The sequence below is a fragment of the Glycine max genome, chromosome 6, assembly GCF_000004515.6.
Source record: "Glycine max cultivar Williams 82 chromosome 6, Glycine_max_v4.0, whole genome shotgun sequence".
In the NCBI taxonomy this organism is placed as follows: Eukaryota; Viridiplantae; Streptophyta; class Magnoliopsida; order Fabales; family Fabaceae; genus Glycine; species Glycine max.
Genome location: NC_038242.2, coordinates 43,414,333 through 43,435,744, shown reverse-complemented (window position 1 = coordinate 43,435,744; position 21,412 = coordinate 43,414,333). Strand labels below are relative to the sequence as shown.

At 36.6% G+C, this 21,412-nt stretch overlaps 2 protein-coding genes across 2 annotated transcripts; one reads left to right on the top strand and one right to left on the bottom strand.

Moving 5' to 3' along the window:
- LOC121175011 (uncharacterized) lies at nt 1-2,056 on the top strand. Its single transcript, XM_041016166.1, has 4 exons — nt 1-1,615; nt 1,681-1,784; nt 1,849-1,939; nt 2,013-2,056. The coding sequence occupies exons 1-4, from the start codon at nt 1-3 to the stop codon at nt 2,054-2,056; spliced, it is 1,854 nt and encodes a 617-aa protein (XP_040872100.1).
- Nucleotides 2,057-11,452: 9,396 nt separating this feature from the next.
- On the bottom strand, nt 11,453-12,856 carry LOC102663080 (G-type lectin S-receptor-like serine/threonine-protein kinase At4g27290). Its single transcript, XM_006582658.1, has one exon. The coding sequence runs from the start codon at nt 12,854-12,856 to the stop codon at nt 11,453-11,455; it is 1,404 nt and encodes a 467-aa protein (XP_006582721.1).
- Between the last annotated feature and the right edge of the window lie 8,556 nt (nt 12,857-21,412).

Sequence of the window (21,412 nt, the reverse complement as noted above, 5' to 3'; positions counted from 1 at the left end):
ATGTCGCAAGGACAAGCAGTTCCGTTTGCTGGGAAATGGCACCGTTTCACAGTCAGGAACGACGGAGAAAAGGTGGTTCCAGAACCACAAGGTGACGCCGAACACACAGAAATCTGGGAATCGGAGGTGATGATCCCTTTCGCAGTGGAAAGGACAGTTTACGCTTTCGGTGGACCTCTGCCAGACCAAGAGTCACTCTCGAGTTCAATGAACAAGGTATTCCCCTGCTACCCAACTTGCGAACCTAGGATTTTTGATAGTGAGCCTTACAACTTCAATTGTTTAAGCAAACCCCACAAACTCTTTCGATCCGCCCCGTCAATAGCCCATAGGGATTACATACCTTGGCTTGATCGAGTCGAACAAGCGTATGAGGATTTCTGGAAGACATATGGCATATTTGACTTAATACAATTCTCTCGGTTTGGTCCTGAATATCGACCAGAAATGCTGATAGCAGCTATGCATTTTTTCGAGTCTTCTACCAACACCTTTCAATTTAAATGTGGTATGATGACCCCTACTCTCTTAGATGTAGCTGCCCTCACAGGCCTTAGGCCTAGCGGAGAAACGTATGATCCCACTAAATCTAGTGATAATATCAAGCTAGTATATAAGGAGAACACCTTTTCCAAATATATAGCTGAACACAAAGGATCGGTCGAAGAGGAAGTCTCTGATGAAGAGCATGTAGCCTTCTTGACCCTATGGCTATCTCACTACGTCTTTTGCACAAAATCCTTGCAAGTAGCCAAAAGATTTATTCCAATGGCAATACAAATTCATGAAGGTCAGAACTTTGGATTTGGACGCCTCTTGTTAGCAGTGCTATATGAATCGCTTGGAGAGGCATGTGATGACCTGAAGAAATCGAAGGATGGGTCTTCCTTCTTAGTATCTGGGCCTATGTGGCTTCTCCAGTTGTGGCTTAATGCCACTTTCGAACAAGAAATGGGATTAATAATCCCACAAGATTATGCTGAAGAAGTTGCCAATCGCTCGATCGAAGGCCAGAGAGCACTTCGATTAACACCCAAGACCTTCGATCAAAACCCACAAAAGCTGTTCCTCAAGTACATGAAGATTTTTCTGAGTTTTGACAAGTTTCTTCCCCAACATGCTCCATTCATTAGTCGAGAGGTCGGCCCGGCCTGGTTCACTGACGATTTTCCTGCTGTCGATCCGGACAATGAAGAAGAAGTGAATGAAATATGGTCATTTTACTTGAATCCACAGATCCTGTCCTGTCGTACAGGTGTTCAATCGAACTATTTAGGCCTGGTTGGATACCAGCCTAATTTGGTTTCAAGACAATTTGGCCTCTCTCAGATCCGTCCCAAAAGCTTGTTCGAAGATCCTAGAGACGTCATAAGAGGGGCCAATCTCTCAGAAAAGACTTTCAAGAAATTTTTGAAGATTTCTCTTGATGAAAAATATAACCTGCATCCTTTTGAGTTCAACCATTCCCACTTCTGCACCATGGGATTTGTTACCTGGTGGGAGAAGTATTATTCGGGCCGTTCGGTTGGAGACACAACTATCATGATCTCCAGACTTGAGAGTGGTTTTACACAACCAACGGTCGAGAATATCCGCTCAAACCTTCAAGCTCGAGGTACTAACTTTTGATTTTTCTAAATTGATATGTATTTTTGCCTTTCCTAATATTCTCACTTTCAGGCAAAACAATCATGACAAAGAAAATTGCTGAAATATCTCGAGCTGATGTGAGACCCAAAAAACCCACTGGGGTGAAGATCCAAGAATGGAAACAAGAAGAGAAGGTAACTCTTCTGAACTTATCTTTCACTCTTAACGTCTTTGCCTCATATTTCTTTATTTTTTCAGAATCATAAGAAAGATGATAGCACCGAGACTACCACGACCTCAAAACGCTCGAAGCGTGTGGTCATCGAATTCGACGAAGAAAAAGATGCAAGTTTTATTCCTAATGTCAATATTATAACTCTTTTAAGTCTATACTCTGACATTTCTTTACCCTCATAACACAGGAAGAAGAGGAAAGACCTCTTGTAAGAAAAAGAAAATCACCTGAGACTTCGACCAAATCTGCTGACCAAACAGAGGCAGGCGATTCCCAGGCTCAAATGCCTAAGAAGAAAAAGAAAGTGAAGCAGATCGAGCCTGAACCTTTTGTGACGGTCGAGGGTGGTGAGCCAGTCAGGAAGAAAAAGAAGGAGACCAAGTCTTCAAAAGAACAAGGTGAGAATCAACCTGTTGACGTCCAACCACCTTCGACTGATGTCGGCGGCGCTGAAACAGAAACTACTCCCTCTATTGCTGAGATGGGCAACCTTGTCGAACAACCGGACTTACCACAAGAACACCCTACCGTCGAGGTATCATTCTTAATATGATTTTAATCATAGCTAATACGAAACTATTTGTTAACCTTTTCCATGACAATTCGAATCAGGTACAACAAAATGTTTCTGTAGAAGAAATACCCTCATGTGCTCGAACCTCTCCTGCTCCTGAGACGGATGCAGTGAATGTTGAGGAACAGGGTGAAGGTCAAGGTATTGGACCCAGCAGTCCTCAGGGATCGAGTCAAAGAAGTTCATCTGAAGAACACTTTTCCGATGAAGAGGCCATACAAGAGGCTGAAGCTGGAGGTTCAGACATTTTCCCAGCGTCTTCGACATCTAAGCTTTCCGCTAGCATAGGGATCGCAGAGGATACATTCATTCAAATGCAAGACGAAGACCCTGCTGCAGCCCTTCGACTCCTGCTGAACACCAGTCAAGCCAACACCTCAAGTGAAAAGAATCCTGGTGCTTCGTCCTCATCTGATGCTGATATAACCTCTACAGTACGCCAAGATTGCCTGCTTTTGAAGTTATCAATGGAATACGCACGGGCAGACGTACTTAAATCCATTGAAGAGAACCCTTCTGCTGCTTTTGGGCACCTGAACTTTTTGAAGAAATTGCATAACCCCCTTACTTCTGATGAGATTCTGGGCAAAGTTATACAAATCGAGTCCATTATCGATCAATTTGCAAATACTGTGCAGAAAAAACGCGAAAATGGCGCCAGACTCGATGCCCAGAAACAGGCACATATCCTTCTGCTCGAGAAAGCCCGAGCGGCTCAACGTGAAGTCGAGCGTCTCACCAAAGAAGCGAAAGAAGGATCTTCTGAGATCAAAGCCTGTGATGATAACATCTCCTCCTGGGAGGCAACTATTACAAATTTGCTGTCTCAGGTCGATGATCTAAGGCAGAAAATTGTAACAGAGCAGGCCAAGCGCAAAGAACTCCAGGAGAAGGCCGCTGATTCGATTCAGAAACTTGTTGCTGAAAAAGGGAGGGAAGGCTTAAAGGCCTTCAGTGCATCTCAAGCGGTAGCAGATGAGGCGAGAGCTATGGAGAGTGCTGACCAGGTTTTGAGCAAAGAGATGGCCACCTTGAAGAAGCTATATGAGGATTTGATCATGACTTAGTAGAACTTATGATTTTTTATTTCGAATTCTGTATTTCGATTCTACTCTTGATGTAACATTGACACATGCCCTTTCGTGGCAATTTTACTGTTATCGCCATTTTTATGTTTCCATCACTTCTGTTTATTCTATGCTTATTTTAACTTCGAGCAATGTTGGTTTATATTTTTTCAAATATTTACCATTTATCCTCAAAGTACGTTTCTGAGGGGTTAATTCCTCTAATTCATAAGCACCATTCGAATAGATCTGAATTATTTTAAACGGTCCTTCCCAATTTGGGGACCATTTGCCCCAGGCTCGATCCTTACTATCCATGGGCAGGATAACCTTCCAAACTAAATCTCCAACATTAAAAGTTTTCGACTTCACTTTCTTATTATAAGCTTTAGCAACTCTTTCTTTTTGTTTAGTCAAGACTTCTAATGCTCTTAATCTCTCCTCGTCTAAATCAACTAACTCATCTGACATCATTTTCCAATAATGGTCGATCGGAATGTCCATTTGTTTTTGTACTCTAGCTGATTGCAAATGTATTTCGACCGGAAGTATAGCATCGTGCCCATAAGTCAGTCGAAATGGGGTAGTATTAGTTGATTCCTTAGGAGAATTTCTACATGCCCATAGAACTTGATCTAACGTTTTATTCCAATTTCTTGGCTTTTGGGCAATGTGTTTTTTAATCAAGTTGATTACAATCTTATTGGCTGCTTCGACTTGACCATTTGCTTGCGCATAATATGGTGTCGAGGTTAATAATCGAAAGCCAGTTTTTTGGGCAAATTCTTTCATTTTTCGTCCAGTAAAAACTGAACCTTGATCAGTGGTAATTGTTTCGGGAATACCAAACCTATAAATAATATAATTTTGAATGAAACTAATTACTGCTTCCTGATCAACATTTGGCAAAGGGACTGCTTCGATCCATTTTGTAAAGTAATCGATACCAACTATAATATAACGCTGGTTCTTAGAAGAGGCAGGCTTGATTTCACCAATTAAGTCCAAAGCCCATCCTCTGAAAGGCCAAGGTTTGATTATGGAATGTAACTCACTAGCAGGTACATGCTGTATCCCTGCATGCTTTTGGCATTCCTGACAGCCTTTAGCGAATTCTATGCAGTCTTTTAACATCGAAGGCCAATACAAACCTTGTCGAAATAAAAGCCATTTCATTTTATGGCCTGCTTGATGTGATCCACAAGCCCCACTGTGAACATGGGAAACTGCCAAGTATGCTTCTGATTCACTTAGACATTTTAACAACACTCCTTCTGCAGTCTTTTTAAACAAATCATTTCCCACAATCACGTAATTTAAAGCCCTATATTTGATCTTTCGAGCCACATTGCCTATTGGATTTTCCAAATATTCAATAATGGACTTTCTCCAATCATTATCTAACATATTGTCAATGGCCAAAATTTGAATTTTTTCCTGAAGATCATTCATACTTTCATCTTCATTATTTTGTGGAATACTTGCCCCCACAAGTTTTGGCATTGGCAATTTAGTGCCTAATGGCTCTGGTAACACCAGTTTATCTTTTATTTCGATCAATTGAGTTAACTTTTCCTTCGACATTTTGTACCCTGAAGCTATTTGGGCTAAATCATTTGCTTCTCGGTTTTCTTGTCGAGGTACATGCTCAATGTTAATATAATCGAAATGATTCAGAAGAGAACTTGCTATAACAAAATATTTTGCTAAGTGTTCATTAACACATTTGTATTCTTGTGTTAATTGCCTCAACACTAATTCTGAATCACCTCTTATATTAACATTTCTTGCCCCCAGGCTAATTAAAATTTCAAGGCCTGTAATTAGAGCTTCATACTCAGCCTCATTATTAGAACAAAGCCCTTTGATTTTATACTTGAATTTAGTTGGAATTTTATTGGGGGATATTATTAAAACTCCAATTCCAGTTCCATGTTTGTGTTTCGAACCATCGAAATACAAAATCCATGGCTCTGTATCGACATAGTCTTGCGACATTTCGACCACTGAGTGATCTACAATAAAATCTGCCACAATTTGACCCTTAACAGATTTCAAAGGCTTGTACGTTAAAGAATATTCTGTTAATGCTAAAGCCCATTTTCCAATTCTACTGTGTAAAATCGGTTTTGACAACATGTGCTTAATAACATCATAATGAGAATACACATAAACATCAACAGGCTTTATATATTGCTTAAGTTTTGCACAAGAGAAATACAGACAAAGACAAAGTTTTTCTATGGCAGTATATCTAGTTTCTGCATCATTTAGTACACGACTAAGATAATAAATTGCATGTTCTATGCTATCATCATCTTCCTGAGCCAACATGCTACCAATGGTCTTGTCAGACGCAGCAATATACAATTTCATAGACTTGTTTCGACTAGGAGGCATTAACACAGGAGGCTTGATCAGATATTCTTTAATTTCATCGAAAGCCTTTTGATGCTCTTCATTCCATTTGAATGGTTCATCTTTCTTGAGTCGAAGTAATGGCGAAAAAATCTGAGCTTTGCCACTTAGATTCGAAATGAATCGCCTCAAGAAGTTGATTTTTCCTAGCAAAGACTGAAGCTGTTTTTTAGTCGAAGGAGGCTTCGTCTCAAGAATAGCCTTTGTCTTATTTTGATTTATCTCAATGCCTTTTTTATGCACCACAAAACCAAGGAAATCTCCTGCACGCACACAAAAAGCACATTTTAATGGATTCATTTTTAATCCATGTTTCCTCATTCGTTCGAAAGATTGCCTAAGATAATCCAAATGGCTATCTTCTGAGGAGGATTTGATGATTATATCATCAATATAAATTTGCATAAATGTGTCAATAAAATCATGAAACATGGAATTCATAGCCCTTTGATAAGTGGCCCCAGCATTTTTCAACCCAAAGGGCATAACCACCCATTCATAAGTGCCTAAAGCACCAGGGCATCGAAATGCTGTTTTCGACACATCATTTTCAGCAATAAATATTTGGTTATAACCAGAATAACCATCTAACATGCTTAAAAATTCGAAACCAGCTGCCGAATCTACCAACATTTCCGCTACTGGCATAGCATATTCATCTTTAGGTGTAGCATTATTTAAATCCCTAAAATCTATGCATACTCTAAGAGTTCCATTCTTTTTAATGACAGGGACTATATTTGCTAACCATTCGACATACCTGGCAGCCCTGATGAATTTACACCTCAGCAGCCTTTCGATCTCTTCCTTGATCTTGGACATGATTTCTGGTGCGAATCTTCTCGGTAGTTGTTTTACTGGTCTTTTTCCTTCCTTAATAGGTAACTTCATTTCGACCATTTCTCTGCTTAACCCAGGCATTTCGTGGTAATCCCAAGCAAAACAGTCTTTAAACTCTCTAAGAAGAGGCACCAGCTTTTCTTTTAAACTTGAGGTGATATTGGCACTGATATAAGTTGGCCTTTTAATCGAGCCATCTCCAATATCGACCTCTTCCAAAGGATCTTGAGCCTGCATCTTTGGCGCCTCACTTATGGGATTTTTCTCGAAACCCAGCGGCTCATCGTCATATATGCAATCCAGTCTTCGATCCTTTGTTTCTTTGTTTTCATGATCTTCGATCTTGGCTTCAACTGCCATATTTTGTTGAGACTCAGCCTCAAAGGCCGTATTTATTCTATTTTCGGCCATATAAGCCGTAATTCTGGCCCATGCAGTGGCCTCAGTCATATTAATCTTCATATATATTCCACCCAGTTGGTGGAATGACTCCATCTTTAGAGGGAACAACATCAATTTCCTCCCTCTCCCATATAAACCCATAGGTAGGATGGAGTTTGACAGAGTGGACAACATTGTCACTCGATTCGACAACAGCCTCCTTGTCACCACAAGGTGCTATGTTAGCCAACTTTTTGTCAAAGGTCTGTGCAGTAACATTACCGACCTCTGAGTTATAGAAGCTTTGATCCGCCTCTATATTTTCAACAATCCCATCCTCCCTCCAGATAATGAGCTTCTGGTGAAGGGTAGATGGCACAGCCCCAACTCCATGAATCCACTCCCTTCCTAATAGCAAGTTAAAATTAGCCTTAGACTGTATCACCAGGAAAAGAGTTGGTCGAACTATACTGCCTACAGCAACATCTACTTGAATGGCTCCCAAAGAATAGCCAGTTTTACCCTCATAATTCGAAAGCACAATGTTGTGGGCAGATAGATCAGTGTCATGTTTCCCGATCTTGTAGAGCATAGATCGAGGCATTAAGTTGACAGCCGCTCCTCCATCAATGAGCACTTTGTTGATTCCAACATTCTCAACTTTTGCTCTGATGAAAAGAGGTTTGAGATGACTTTTCATCTGAAAATCTGGCTTTTCGAAATAAGCTAATTGCTCTTCCACACAGCCATTATTCATAACATAGTAACATACTGGCTTTGGGTCAGCCATATCAAAATGATCGAACTCACTTTCGATCTCAGTAACTTCAGATTGGACATCATATTCAGATGGCAAAATTGATACCACACAGATGACATCGAAATCTGGCTCAGAATCCAGTAGATCCTCATCCTCCATCTTATCTTCATCCACCGGAGGCAGGAGTCTCTCCTTTACTGGCCTCCTAGATACTTCTTTATATTGGCCCATTTGCGGGTTCTGCTGGGCCAATCTCTTCTGACGCTGGAACCTACGCCATTGGGTCCTCGTCATAGGATTCTTTCCCTTGTAATTGTTCCTATACGAGTACCTATTGGCCTCCTGTGGGCCAATTTGCTTTGTTCCACTCGAACCACCTACTTCCATAATCCCTTTGTTGAACCTTATGAGTCCCTGGTGCATCCATTTTTCGACCGGCACTGAACCAGGAGGAGCGAAAGTATTCCTTCGACCCGACTTCTGATTAGTATTCGACTGCACCATAACTCTTTTGCCTTTATCGAAACGTTGGTTCTGCCTTGCCCCCTTGTTAACAACTTGGTATTTCTTGAGGCCCTCAGTAGCCTCCTTATCACATACTGCACTGCAGCGAGGGCAGAGCATCACAATCTTATTTTCGAGTTTGCATCTGTTCAAGAAATCAATTAACTCCTCCTCAGCCTGAGGATAAACAACCTTCATCTGTTCGTTGTAATCCTCTTCAGATACATCCTGAACTTGCACATGGGACACCTCCATTGTTTCGACCATCATTATTTCTTGGGGCTCCGCATAGAGAGTTTCGGCAGCTTTGGATGTTTCAGCATTTGCCTGAACAACCTTTGGTTTCTCACCAAATTTTAGCCTTCCTTCGTCAAGAGCCTTTTGAACCAAATCCCTGAAAAGAACACAACGTGAGGTTTTATGGCCAAGGAAATTATGAAATTTACAATAACCCCTTTTTTTCTGTTGTTCGATTGGGGGTACTTTCAAGCCCTTAGGAACAACAATCTGGCCATCTGTGACTAATAAATCAAATATTTCATCACATTTAGTTATGTCAAATGTATAAGTTTTAGACATAAATTTATCATTTTTAGGTTCAACAGGGTTTTTTCCATTGGAAGGTCTAAGGAGTTTACAAACATAAGGAGGTCCAGGTTTTAATTCTGCTAAATCAACCTCACTGTCTTCGATATCTTCATATATAATATCGAACTCCTGGTCACTGTCATTGGTTTCGATATAAGCAACCCTTTCCTTCTTGTGGAATTTAGAATTTCTAGCCTTTTCGGCCTTCAACCGTTCGAGTTGTCGAACTCTATCAGCCAATTGAGCCATATCCCTTAAATACTGGGTATCTAATTTCTTTCTAATCGAATAGTCTAGGCCACCAGCAGCCATTTCGACTAATTCATGTTCAGGGACTTGGGTGAAACACCTTGCCTTTAAGAGTCTGAATCTGTTCAAATAATCATCAATTGATTCAAGTGCCTTGCGTCGAACGCTGGCTAACTCTTTAAGGCTGATCTTAGACTGTCCCATATAAAATTGCTCATGGAAAATCCTTTCCAATTGGTTCCAATTATGTATGGAATGAGGAGGAAGGGTTGTAAACCATGTAAAAGCATTTTTAGTCAAGGAACTAGGGAAAAATTTCATTCTTAAATTTTCATTATTAGCCAAATCCCCTGCTTCGACCAAATATCTAGCAACGTGTTCGACAGTGGACTCATTTGTCTCTCCCGCAAACTTGGTAAACTTAGGGATTTTCACACCCCTTGGTAATTCTGTCTGTAACACATACTCAGATAATGGAGACACAAAATTAGGCCTGTGTAAACCTAAGTTCAAACCATTCTGCACCAAAATCGTTTCGACCATTTGGGCTAGGTTATTCTGCATATCGAAACGGTTTTGTTGAATATTCCCTATTACTTCATCAGCATTTTGGTTCCTATTTACCAATACTATACCAGGGTTTGGTTCGACCTGTTGGGCTGGTGGCTCTATGCGAGCCAATGGTTGTGGTGCTTGAGCCATTTGCATCCCTGGATTGTTAGGCATCTGTATCTCTTGGACAGGCGCCTGTATTTGGATCTGTCGCATCGGTGGTTGCTGTATGGGTGGTGCCCCAAAAAAGTCAGCAATTCGACTTATTTGATTTGTTAACGTTTGGTAACTGTCATTTGTATTTTGAATTAAAGGGTTAATAACAGTTCCTATTTGTTGTGTTAACATGTTAACCATATCATGGTTACTTTCATCCATTTGTTGTCTGAGTGACAAAACGGATGTATTAGTTAAATGTTGCGGAATTACCCTACCTTGATTGCCCGCTACAGATCCTGATGGAGAGGACATATTAAGATTCTCTATGTTTGGTTGAGAATTTTGCAACCCTACCATCAAAGATGTAGGCATGCCATATAGAGGGTTTTGAGGCGGTCGAAAGGGACTTCCACTGGGATTCCCTAAACTAGGGTTGTTCCAAGGGGCAAAAGCAGATGCTGACGTGGTCGAACTTGCCAACGTCATGTTGGTCATGGGAGAGGTTACCCCTGTCTGATTCATAACCGTCGAAGCGGTTGAACTAATCGTGCCAACAGTTTGGTCAGGAATTGGTCCTATACCAGAATTTATATTGGCATTACTGACAGATGTTTGCGTTGGTTGCCCCTCCATATTTGGAAGGTCATTGTTTCGATTGCTTGGGGGTGGTCTAGCCATCCTTGTACGAGTTTTGAATTCTGTTAAGTGTGGAACAGATTTCCCACTTCTTAAATGCATACAAAAATCAAAACAATTAAGAAGGCAATAAACCAACTGCAACAAACAAAACTTTAAAAATAATTTAAAACCAAAACACACAATTGACCGGTCCCACCGGGCGTGCCAATTTGTTTACACTGGAATTTGGTAAACAACCGCTAGTCTAAGTTAATTGCTTGCGAGACCAACTAGTGAATCTCAGGAGCATGTCATTTGCGTGTTTGCTTTAAACATAAAACCGTTAATGTTCATCATTGCAACAAACACTCACTGGTTCGAAATTTGCAGAAAGTAAAATTGTTTAACAGAAATCGAAATGCTGGAAATAACTAGGCAAGGAAAGGAAAATTCTGACAGAATCGAAAGGCTGGAAGTAAATTAACAAGGGAGGAAAATTGCAGAATGTAAAGGAGCAGTAAGTTCACTCGATCGAATGAACCATTTAAAAGACAGGAATTCTAAAGTGAAGCGTAAATTGCATTGCATTCGAAATGTAAAGTTTACAGAAATTTAAAATGGTTCACAAACAAACATACATTCTCCTTGTGTACTCGTTTCTCTCTGCGCTGGATACTTTGAGTGTATAAGGATTCTGTAGAAATGATTTGCGACCCCGAAATCTAACTAAAAAACTGCTATATATAGACATTCGAAAATAAACTGCCCTAACGGTCGAACATTATCCGAATGCCAAGTGTCCTGCCACGTACATCTTACATGCACATAACTGCTCCTTAGAACGGTTATCCATCTTGCTCGAAGTTGAAGCTAATTTTGTGAAGTTGTCAGAAATTGTGCTAAGTCTAGAACTCCTGTTACCTCGACTTCGACTCGATCATACACCAATTCGAATCACCCAATGATTCGAAAGCTCTCTTTCTTATCCTAGCCTTGTACTTCGCAAATACCTCCTTGAACCTGGGAATCCCTTTCAAAAGACTCTTCTCTCTTTTCGATTCGAACAGGTCCTGACCAGACTCTTGCTCTGTAATACGCTTCGAACCTCGAGACGACATCCAATGCATACTTAGAGCATATTTTAGCCCGTCGAAAATATGGGCTAACAGAGTGTTAAACCAAAGTAGACAGCCACTTCCTCCATTGCGGATATCTAAATTTGCATATGCTTTACAAGAACAGTTTTCAAGACATGACTTTTGACATTCATCAAGGTTCATAGTGTTACTAAACCATGACGAAGACGTGTCGGGCAATTTCAAGTGTGAGTACTTCAAGAAGCCATCTGTATAACTGATTTTGCAATCAGATTTGTTCCTCCGAATACAACCATCAAACCAAATTCGTATATTCCATTCATCAGGTGACTTGGGAACATAACCTCTCAGACATTCACAAGTTAGATAGTTATCATCATAAATGCATATAGAATTTGCACCACAAAAGGCATAGTTCTCGCATTGATCTTTCTCCCCATTTTGGACAACTTGCGGTGTGCTTGTTTGGTTTGTCCAAGAGAAACTCTGCGTTATGCCTGATGGGGTAAGCTTGGATACAATGAACATCGATTTTTTAATAATCTCGTACTCATAATACACCTCTTTTTCATTGACCACAAATTTGCGTATCAATAGAGGAGTTGGAGATGGATATCCAACTGTTGTCAAGCCATTCCACGACCCTGTTCTCATTCTTATATCAGATCCCTTGAATTCAATCATTTGAGGTAACCCTCGAAGATCAATTTTTATAGCATATTCTCCCTCAGCAGGATCATCATCACTTTTCCAAGAAGAAATAGATCTTTCTAGTCCAGTCTCTAAGTTCCATCCAAGTTTTATTCCTGGCATCAAGGTATCACCCGGATAATCAAAACTCTGCCACAAGACGCCGTCCTCGCTATTTTTCACCACAAAATTTCCCGAATCAAAAAGGCAAGCAATTGGGTTATTCACTGCATTGCTTGATACAATATTGGATGACCAAATAGTGTTGTTTGTGGCGTTGAGAAGCTCAAGAACCCCTTTTTCATTGAGTTTAAGGACTCCTGATTTATTCTCAAGAGGTGTATTCCTGTTAGCCACCCACACTACTATAAAAGGAGATACATTTCTGTACCATATACCCAAATATCGTCTTATGGAATTTCCGGGACTGAAGAAACCCGCTTCAATAATTCCACCCGCAGAAGCCAAAGTCTCACCATCTCGGATGGATTGAGTCACCGCTAAACGGTCTACTGAAGTGGAAGTTGTAGTCATGTAGAAGAATATAAAGAAACAAATAAATAACATTGTGATGTTATGGAACCAATGATTTCTAAACTACACAAGCAAACATGATGAAGTCGGCCTCAACAATATTTGGAACATTGAGGAAGTTGATGTTGAAGTTGAATGTCTGTGAAAATAAGTTCTTGTGATTATGCAGAGGATTACCATAATATAGAATGGAAAATAACTCAATAAACTGCAGAAAAATCGAGCAAAAGGAAAGATTGGTAAGTCACATGTCATGACAACGCCCATTGTTATCAGAAGACCAGTCAGTCAATGACGGAGTCCTTTTGCGTTGAGAAAAGCATAATAGAAGTTTAATATATAGGATTGCTAGTTGCCACGAAAGATATCCTTCCAATACCAATTCTTGAATTACCTAGACTCTACGACAGAGTTGTTAATGAAGTGTGTATTGAAAAAAATTATATTACTTTTCTTTTTTCATTTTGAGAAATGATATCATGAAGATGATCAACAATGAATTAAAAAACAAAAAATAAAAAGACAATCGAAGATGGGCAAAATACTCTTGAATTAATTACAGTTGCTTAAAACTTCTAAATATTAACAAAAATAATCATAAAATATTTTTAGTCCTTATACTTCAAACTATTTCTTTTTAGCCCCTATGTGTATTATTTTAATCCCTTCAAGAGTATATTGATGTTTGGGTTCAATTTGTCTAACAATAAGAAAAGAAGTTTAAATATTTTTTTATCCTTGTAAAATATTATTATTTTTTGTTTTGGTACTTTTAAAATTAATTTTATCAAAATGTATTTGTAAAATTCTTTTTTGGTATTGTCACTACAACAAAATATGGATCTTACGGGTTTTTTTTTTTTTTTTTGCTTTACCAAGGACTTAAACCCCCGTTAAATACGTTACGTGTAGTTGTTTCTTCCGTTGGTAAAGGGTCAGTGGCAAATGTATTACCCCCGTTAAATACGTTACCCGTGATTTTGAAACCCCTGGTAATTACCAGGAGTTTGTAACCACCGTTATATTATAAAAAGGCCCTACACATATTAACTTGGCACTTATGGGTTTTATTGACCCCTGTTAATACCATTTTTAAAAAAAAAAAAATTATCATCCATATATCGAAAGAAATTTAGAACTCAAATGGATGTGATAGATTGACATAAAAAAATACATTGTCTTGCATTATTAATCATTCAAATTAATAATAAGGTTGTATTAAAATAAAGGCTTAAATATTCTTTCCATATATATATATATATATATATATGTATGTATGTATATATGTATGTATGTGTGTGTGTGAGAGAGAGAGAGAGAATTTCATTTTTGATTATTGATAATAGAAATTTTTCGTTTTCCCTCCTTGATATTTAAAAAAATTTATATTTTGATCCGTGTGGTTAGAATTTCTCTAGTGATTAGTGATGTTAATATTATATATTTTTAAAAATATGATTTTCTGATGGGTTTAAAACCGTCAATATTGATTTAAAATTTTAAATTATAATTTTTTGCGGTTAAAAATTAACATAATCAATTAAAGGAGGAGAAAAGGGATATCAAGTCAAATCTACAAGAGATAGATAAAAGAAAAATCGCCACCCACCAACCCCACCTCCTTCCTTTGATGTCACACACCAACCCTGCCACCCTCATTTGACGTCATGCACCACCTCCAACTACATGCAAATCTGATCGTGCATGACTCTTCTGCCTCCAAACACATGCACCCTTACACCTTTAACGACACCAGCGGGACCCCTACCAGAATCGCCACATGTCATCTCCGCCCAACCCTGACGTCGCCACACCACATGCACTGTCTTATGTATATTCTTTCTTTTTTTCATCCATCTCTTGTGTTTCTATGTTCTTTTTTTGTTTTGATTGTGCATTGTATTCATGTTGTTCCAGAGTTTCGATTGTACATGTTCATAAATTCTTCTTAATTATGTTTGATTTGAATTGAAATGACACTATGAAGGAAAAAAGGAAATGTATTTCAAATCCTTTTATCCTTCTTTAATTGATTTTGGTGGTTTTTACCCACCAAAAATTATAATTTTAATTCAAAAATGAATAATGGTATGTCACCAATTAACATAGAAATTCTAACGGCGGGGATCAAAAATAAAACTTTTTAAATATCAAAAGCAAAAACGAAGAAATTTTTTTTATCAGTGATCAAATAAGAAATTTAGATATATATCAAGGAGCACTAATATATTTAAGCCTAAAATAAAAATGTCTTCAAATTGTCATTGTTACGTCTTGTGTTTATCCCCAAATGAATACCTGAAACTATTCATGCTTTTCATAACTTAACCATTTCTTTCATGGAGGTTAGATGAGTCATAGGGTGATCTAGGGACTTAAAATATTTATTCTTTGGCCTTCTCTTACTAAAATCCCATGCACACTTGAAATGTCCCATCCATTTAGCCTTTGACCAACTTCTCATATTACACTCATGTGTGTGCATTAGATACCTCAACCAGAAGTCCAGGACTGAGAAAGAAGTACCTTAGTCTTCGCAACTGATAAGTGTTATGGATACATCATTTGTATACTAAAATCACATAACAATTATCTTGTTTTCTTCTCTTCTATTGTTTATTTTGTGTTGAAGGAATAAGAACATAGCTAATTCTGAGTTTTTATCTAGAAGATGCTAAAGTTAATGAATTTATAGCCATTTTGGTTGTATTTTGTGTAAAGTTTTAGCAGAGACATGGAAGAAGATTGATGAACTGAAATGTCACGCTTAGCGCGACGTCCTTGCTCAGCAAGTCAGAACCGCTCAGTCCAAGCAAGCCACTTAATGTACGAGGCGACCTTAGAAGATAATTGTCATTAGCAAGTGTGCTTGGCGTGCATCATGCGCTCAGCTCATGGCCACCTGATTCAGCTGGATATGCGTGCTCAGCGTGAGTGTCAGGCTAAGCACACAAGAGAGTTATGATTGGCCAATTAGTTAGTGAAACATATAAAAAGGAAGGAAACAATTGTTTCCTTCAATATGAAGCAAATGAGGAACAAAGGAACAGAGGAAGCAAAAGAAGCCATTGTTAAAGGAATCAATTTTGGATCTCAAGTAGATCTGTTTCAATCCATTTCTCTTCCATTTTCTTTTCTTTTATCCCACTTTTATATTAGTAAGTCTCTCATGACAATGAGAGGCTAAAACCACTCGTTGTTGGAAGCTCTGCAAACCAAACTATCTTTGATGTAATGATTCTTAACTATCTTTTATTATAATGTTGTTATTATTATTTATCCATGAGCTTATTCACATACTTATGGTTTGATCATCCGTATTTATGTACTATTTTAGGATATAAATATTGGGAAATGTTTGTATGCTAATAACTTGGAAAGAATATCTAAAATGAGTCATATTTAATGATAGAGTAGTCTACTTTAGCATGTGCATGCATCTCTACTCCTAATATAAATCATTTAGTAATCAATCGCCAAGGGATTGAGAGCGATATTAAGTGATTTAGGTTGTTTCACTCGAGGGATCTTGATTAGAATAGACTTGTAGATGCGGGTGATAGTCATATTAATGTTAAAAGAGAAAAATCAATAAAAGATTACATCAAGAAAAGTTTTGGCAAGCAGATTCCCCAACACATTCCTTAACTCATCACAATATCAACTCACAACCTCAAACATTTGTTTTCTTAACCTGCATATTCCTTGTTTTGTATTTAATTTATTTTAGTTTATACTTGTAGTTAATCAATGAGCAAGATTAGATTTGAGTCACTAATTACTTAATCACTATATATATATATATATATATATATATATATATATATATATATATATATATATATATATATATATATATAACTCTGAGTACAAGCATAGTCCCAGTGGAATTTGATATTCAATCTTACACTACTAGAAAATATATTTTTTATATCAGTTATTAAAAACTTTTAACATTAGTTATCAACCGATGTTAAAGTATCAATGTTAACATTGGTTGTTTAAAAACCGATGTTATTTTACCATTTTGGATTTTTTTTTAATATCATGACTGTTTTTTAATTACCAACTTCTAATTATTCATATTACAACTTATCATTCAAAATTGTAGAAAAACTCATAAAATAATCCATGCGCCAAAAGTTATAAACAAAGCATATCTTGCATCAAGAGTAGTTATAAACATTTATAAATAAAATATACCTCAAATGTGTTCAGGAGGTTCTAATATTTCTCACAAAATACATCAACAAGACTAGCTTATGAAAAAAATTTACAAATTGATAATAGTATAGTAGTAATATACTTTAATTACAAACAAATCCAAAATAAAATAAAGTTAAAAGTTCATATGGGAACTCAAATATAATTTGAGTTCCAGCTTGTAAATTTTGTGATTGTTCAAAATTTCTCCATCCATTTCAAATTTTTGAAGTTTTCCTCCAATGATTACAACTATCCAACACTCCGTAATCCCTTCTAAGTTCATATGGGTGAATCCTGCAATTTTCATAAATGAGTACATGGTACTCGACACATCCTGAAATTAACATTAAATTCATTTTAGATATGTATATGATTTTAAAATTTGACATACAAAGAAGTGCTTAATTACTCACCGAACTACTACAAGTCACTTTGTACTCAGTCAGTAAAACTTTAAAAGTGATTGAGTTAGGAAAGTGGTATAAGGAGTGTCATTTAGGGTAAGCTTTTAGTTCAGAGTTGTTTTTGAAGATGGTGAGGAGAAAAACACCTTGTCCAAAGTGGGTCAAGGTCACTTGATGATTTCTAGTGAGCCCATAGAAATCTCTGAATTCTTTCCATCCAACTAGTAGAGTTAGGATCCCCAAATATTGGTTGTATGTAACAAAGTGCATGTTGCCACTAGAGTGAAGCAGATGTCAAGTTTGCTCTAGTTCATCCTTCTATCTTACAGCAAATGAACTACTGACTTCACCATAATACTACATCTAACAAGCAAAGTAATATAAGTAAATGTGTTATATCATGTCATGTTTATTTGAGAATAGTCTTGAAATTTCTAACCCGATCCATAACATGAAAAATCTAGAACATTTCATCTATTTTTTTGTTAATCCTCATAATTGTGTTAGTCATTTCCTTCCAATTTTGTGGATCTTCATCCAGAATAGGAGGTGCAATGTCGTGAGGAGGAGCAGAATGGGAGGTGTAGTGCCACGAGGAGGAATAGAATGGGAGGTGCAACGTCCCGAGAACGCGGTAGTGGCATGGTGGGCACTTTGCACCGCAAGGAGTTGAGTCATAGTGAGAAAGCGAGAGTGAGAGTCGCGAGGAGGAGAATGGGAGGTGCAGTGCCACGAGGAGGAGGAGGTGCAACATCATGAGAATTAAAATGATACAAAAAAGGTTTGGGCGCCAGAACCCTTATTTAATAAAAAACCGAACAACATCAGTTTTTCTAAAAACCGATGTGAAGAGGGGAATATCAACATCAATTTTTTAAAAAATCAATATAGTTTAAGCACACATCAAGTTTTTAAAAATCGATGTTGTCAGTACTTATACAACATCGATTTTTAAAAAATCAATGTTAATTATGACATCTTATTTACAAAAATACCATCAAGTATTTTTTAACATCGGTTTTCGTCATAACTGATGTTCACATGGCAATGTTAAAAGTAAACTTTCTAGTAGTGTTACTGTTCTATACTACTTGTGAAACTTGTACGCTTGCCAAGAAAGCAACAACAACCCAGCCTCCCCATATCCTAGTACACATATCATCAAATTAAGACTTGTACTTAAGAATTAAACATTTTAAAACATAAAATAAATACATAAATAAAAATAAGGCTTAAATATGTTTTTGATCCCTGATATATATATTTGAATTTTATATTCGATCCCTGATAAATTTTTTCTTGGCATCTGCTCCTTAATATTATAAAAGTTTTGTTTTAGATCCCTGTCGTAAGTTAAGCGATAATGTGTCCGTTAAATATTTGATAACACGATTTATGGAGGCTAAAAAACCGCTAATATTTGTTTCAAAATCAAATTATGAAACAATTAAAAAAAACATGATCCCAAATCGACAATTAACTTGTTTTGGGTTGAAAAACGTCACATCTCCCAATGTTATGCAGTTCTTTCATTCAGGTCTCTCTGAGCTTCAACTTACCATCTCCACCTAAGCTACTTTTATCAATTTTCTTGCATCCCCAACACTCATTGCCTCCTCCACTTCATAGTACATTTGCGACGGCAGTGCCAACCCCTCCAATCGGATCTAGTTCTAGACAATACCCATTGTCCTCGACTTGTTGAAGAGGTTTATGAAGATTGTGGCAACGGAAGAGGCATTTTTCTGAGGTTGTCGAGCTCAATGGCACATGGCAAAACATGAACAAAATTGTGACATCAACGAACAATTGACATCAACGAAAAGAGATTTAAAATAAAACTTTTCAAATAATAAGGAAGAGATGCGGAAAAAAAAATAATCAGGGACAAACATAAAATTTGGGTATATATCAAATATCAAAAATATATTTAAGCCTAAAAATAATAAAGTAAAAAGTATAAATTTTTTAATTAACATAAAATATTGTGGTTACATTAGTTTGAAGTTCTGTAATTGTGGTTACAATTGGAACGTTGAGGAAGTTGAAGTTGAGGTTGAGCGTCTGCGAGAGTAAGTTCTGGTGATTATGCAGAGGGTTACCATAATATAGAATGAAAAGGAACTCAATAAACTGCGGAAACCGAGCAAAAGGAAAGATTGGTAAGTCACATGTCATGACAACGCCCATTGTTAATTGTCCGAAGACCAGTAGTCAGTCATTGACCGGAGTCCTTAGGCATAGGGAAAAGCATAATAGAAGTTTCATAGGATTGCCCGTTGCCACCAAAGATATCCTTCCAATACCAATTCCTCAATTACCTACACTCTAATTCAGCTGGACTTGTTAAAGAAGTGTGTATTGAAAATAATTATATTACTTCTGTTTTTTATTTTTAGCTTCCAAACAAAAATTTAAAATAATAGATTTAAATTTTTGTTGGAAACTAAAAACTAAAAGTTTTAAAACTATAGTTTAGTGACTAAAAATCTTAATGGAAAAATATTGAGGAACCTTGATCAATCAAACAAAAATTTAGATATTAAAAATTGAATTTTAAAAAATTTAGATACTAAAAACTTAATTAATTTTAAATTATTTTTACAATTATATTCAGTTATAGCGAAACATTTTTTTATGGATATTATGGAGTGTGCCTTCTTGTCAGCGTATGTATTCAAATTTATTGTTTTTGGTATGTGGGTGAGTAAAACTAACTGTACGTACATGTCCGACCCACCATATGGACTTTTAGGTACTTGGTGATATCCCAAACTAGTCTTCAAATACAAATATATATTCAATGCTTTTGGACTTTGTACTTGATTAAAAAATATTTCCAATTTTTGTACCGATTTTTCTTTTGGATATTTTCATATCTATGAATAATCTTTATATTGTTGACAATTTCAAATAAATCCACAAGTAACTTTCACAAATTAATAACGCTGAACTGGTCAACAACCGGCATCTACTCAAAAAATTAATGCTTTCTCAGTGGCCTTTCATCAATGCCAGGAGAAAGCTATTAATAATACAATTTATGAATCTCATAAACCTCCAAGTTATCTCAACTCATGTAATCATATTTTTAATGGCTCATTTGGTTCACATCCAAATCTTATATTATTTAATCATGGAATACAATATAAGTGCATGAATATTTATAATTATTTATGTATATCGAGTCTTCTAAAACTCTCCTTTAATTGAGAAAATGTACACCAAACTCACTGCCTCTTAAGTGAGACTGACCACAATTACAACTGACCAAAATATCTTTACAGTAAAATCAACTAAAAAACACATATAGGAGTTTCGTCGTGATATTAAAGGTGTTTTTTTACAATATTTTTAAAATATAAAAAATTTACTAATATATTTACGATATTTTATCAATATAATATAAAATTTATGCTACTAAAGACTTTTAGCAACATTTTAACATAATTGAACCTTAAACTAAATATGTGACCTTTGTATAGGGTATTGTTTGGTGAAGTGAACCCCAACAATTTAATTCATCATTGTTTTACCTATTTTTATCACGGTTGGGAAAACTTCTCTACACACAACAAAATTACCCATACATCCAAGAGATCTTAGATGGAACATATCGTATAATTTTTATTTTTTTGGCTTTATATTTAAATATAGAACTAAATAGCAATACAAAATTTAAATATTAACATATCCTAGTCTTTTAAAAAAAGAAACAAATCCCTAAAATAAATAAAAACAAAAATCTAGATAAAATTTTAAAGATTTAAAACATATCAAATTCCTAAAAAAAAATCTCCTTGAATTTTCACCATCTCAATTATTTTGAAATATGAATTATTCTCCAACAATTTCTCCCTCAATTAAAATTTTTAAATAACTACCTCATTATTAGGAAATTTTATCTTCTCAAAGCTTGTTCTTCCTGTAACATCTCATTTTCGTA

Bases quoted from the DNA above. Each gene is read 5' to 3' on its own strand.
- LOC121175011 (XM_041016166.1), top strand. From the start codon at position 1: ATGTCGCAAGGACAAGCAGTTCCGTTTGCTGGGAAATGGCACCGTTTC. The intron at 1,785-1,848 runs GTAACTCTTCTG...TTATTTTTTCAG, and splicing joins AATGGAAACAAGAAGAGAAG to AATCATAAGAAAGATGATAG. The intron at 1,940-2,012 runs GTTTTATTCCTA...CTCATAACACAG, and splicing joins CGACGAAGAAAAAGATGCAA to GAAGAAGAGGAAAGACCTCT.
- LOC102663080 (XM_006582658.1), bottom strand. From the start codon at position 12,856: ATGACTACAACTTCCACTTCAGTAGACCGTTTAGCGGTGACTCAATCC.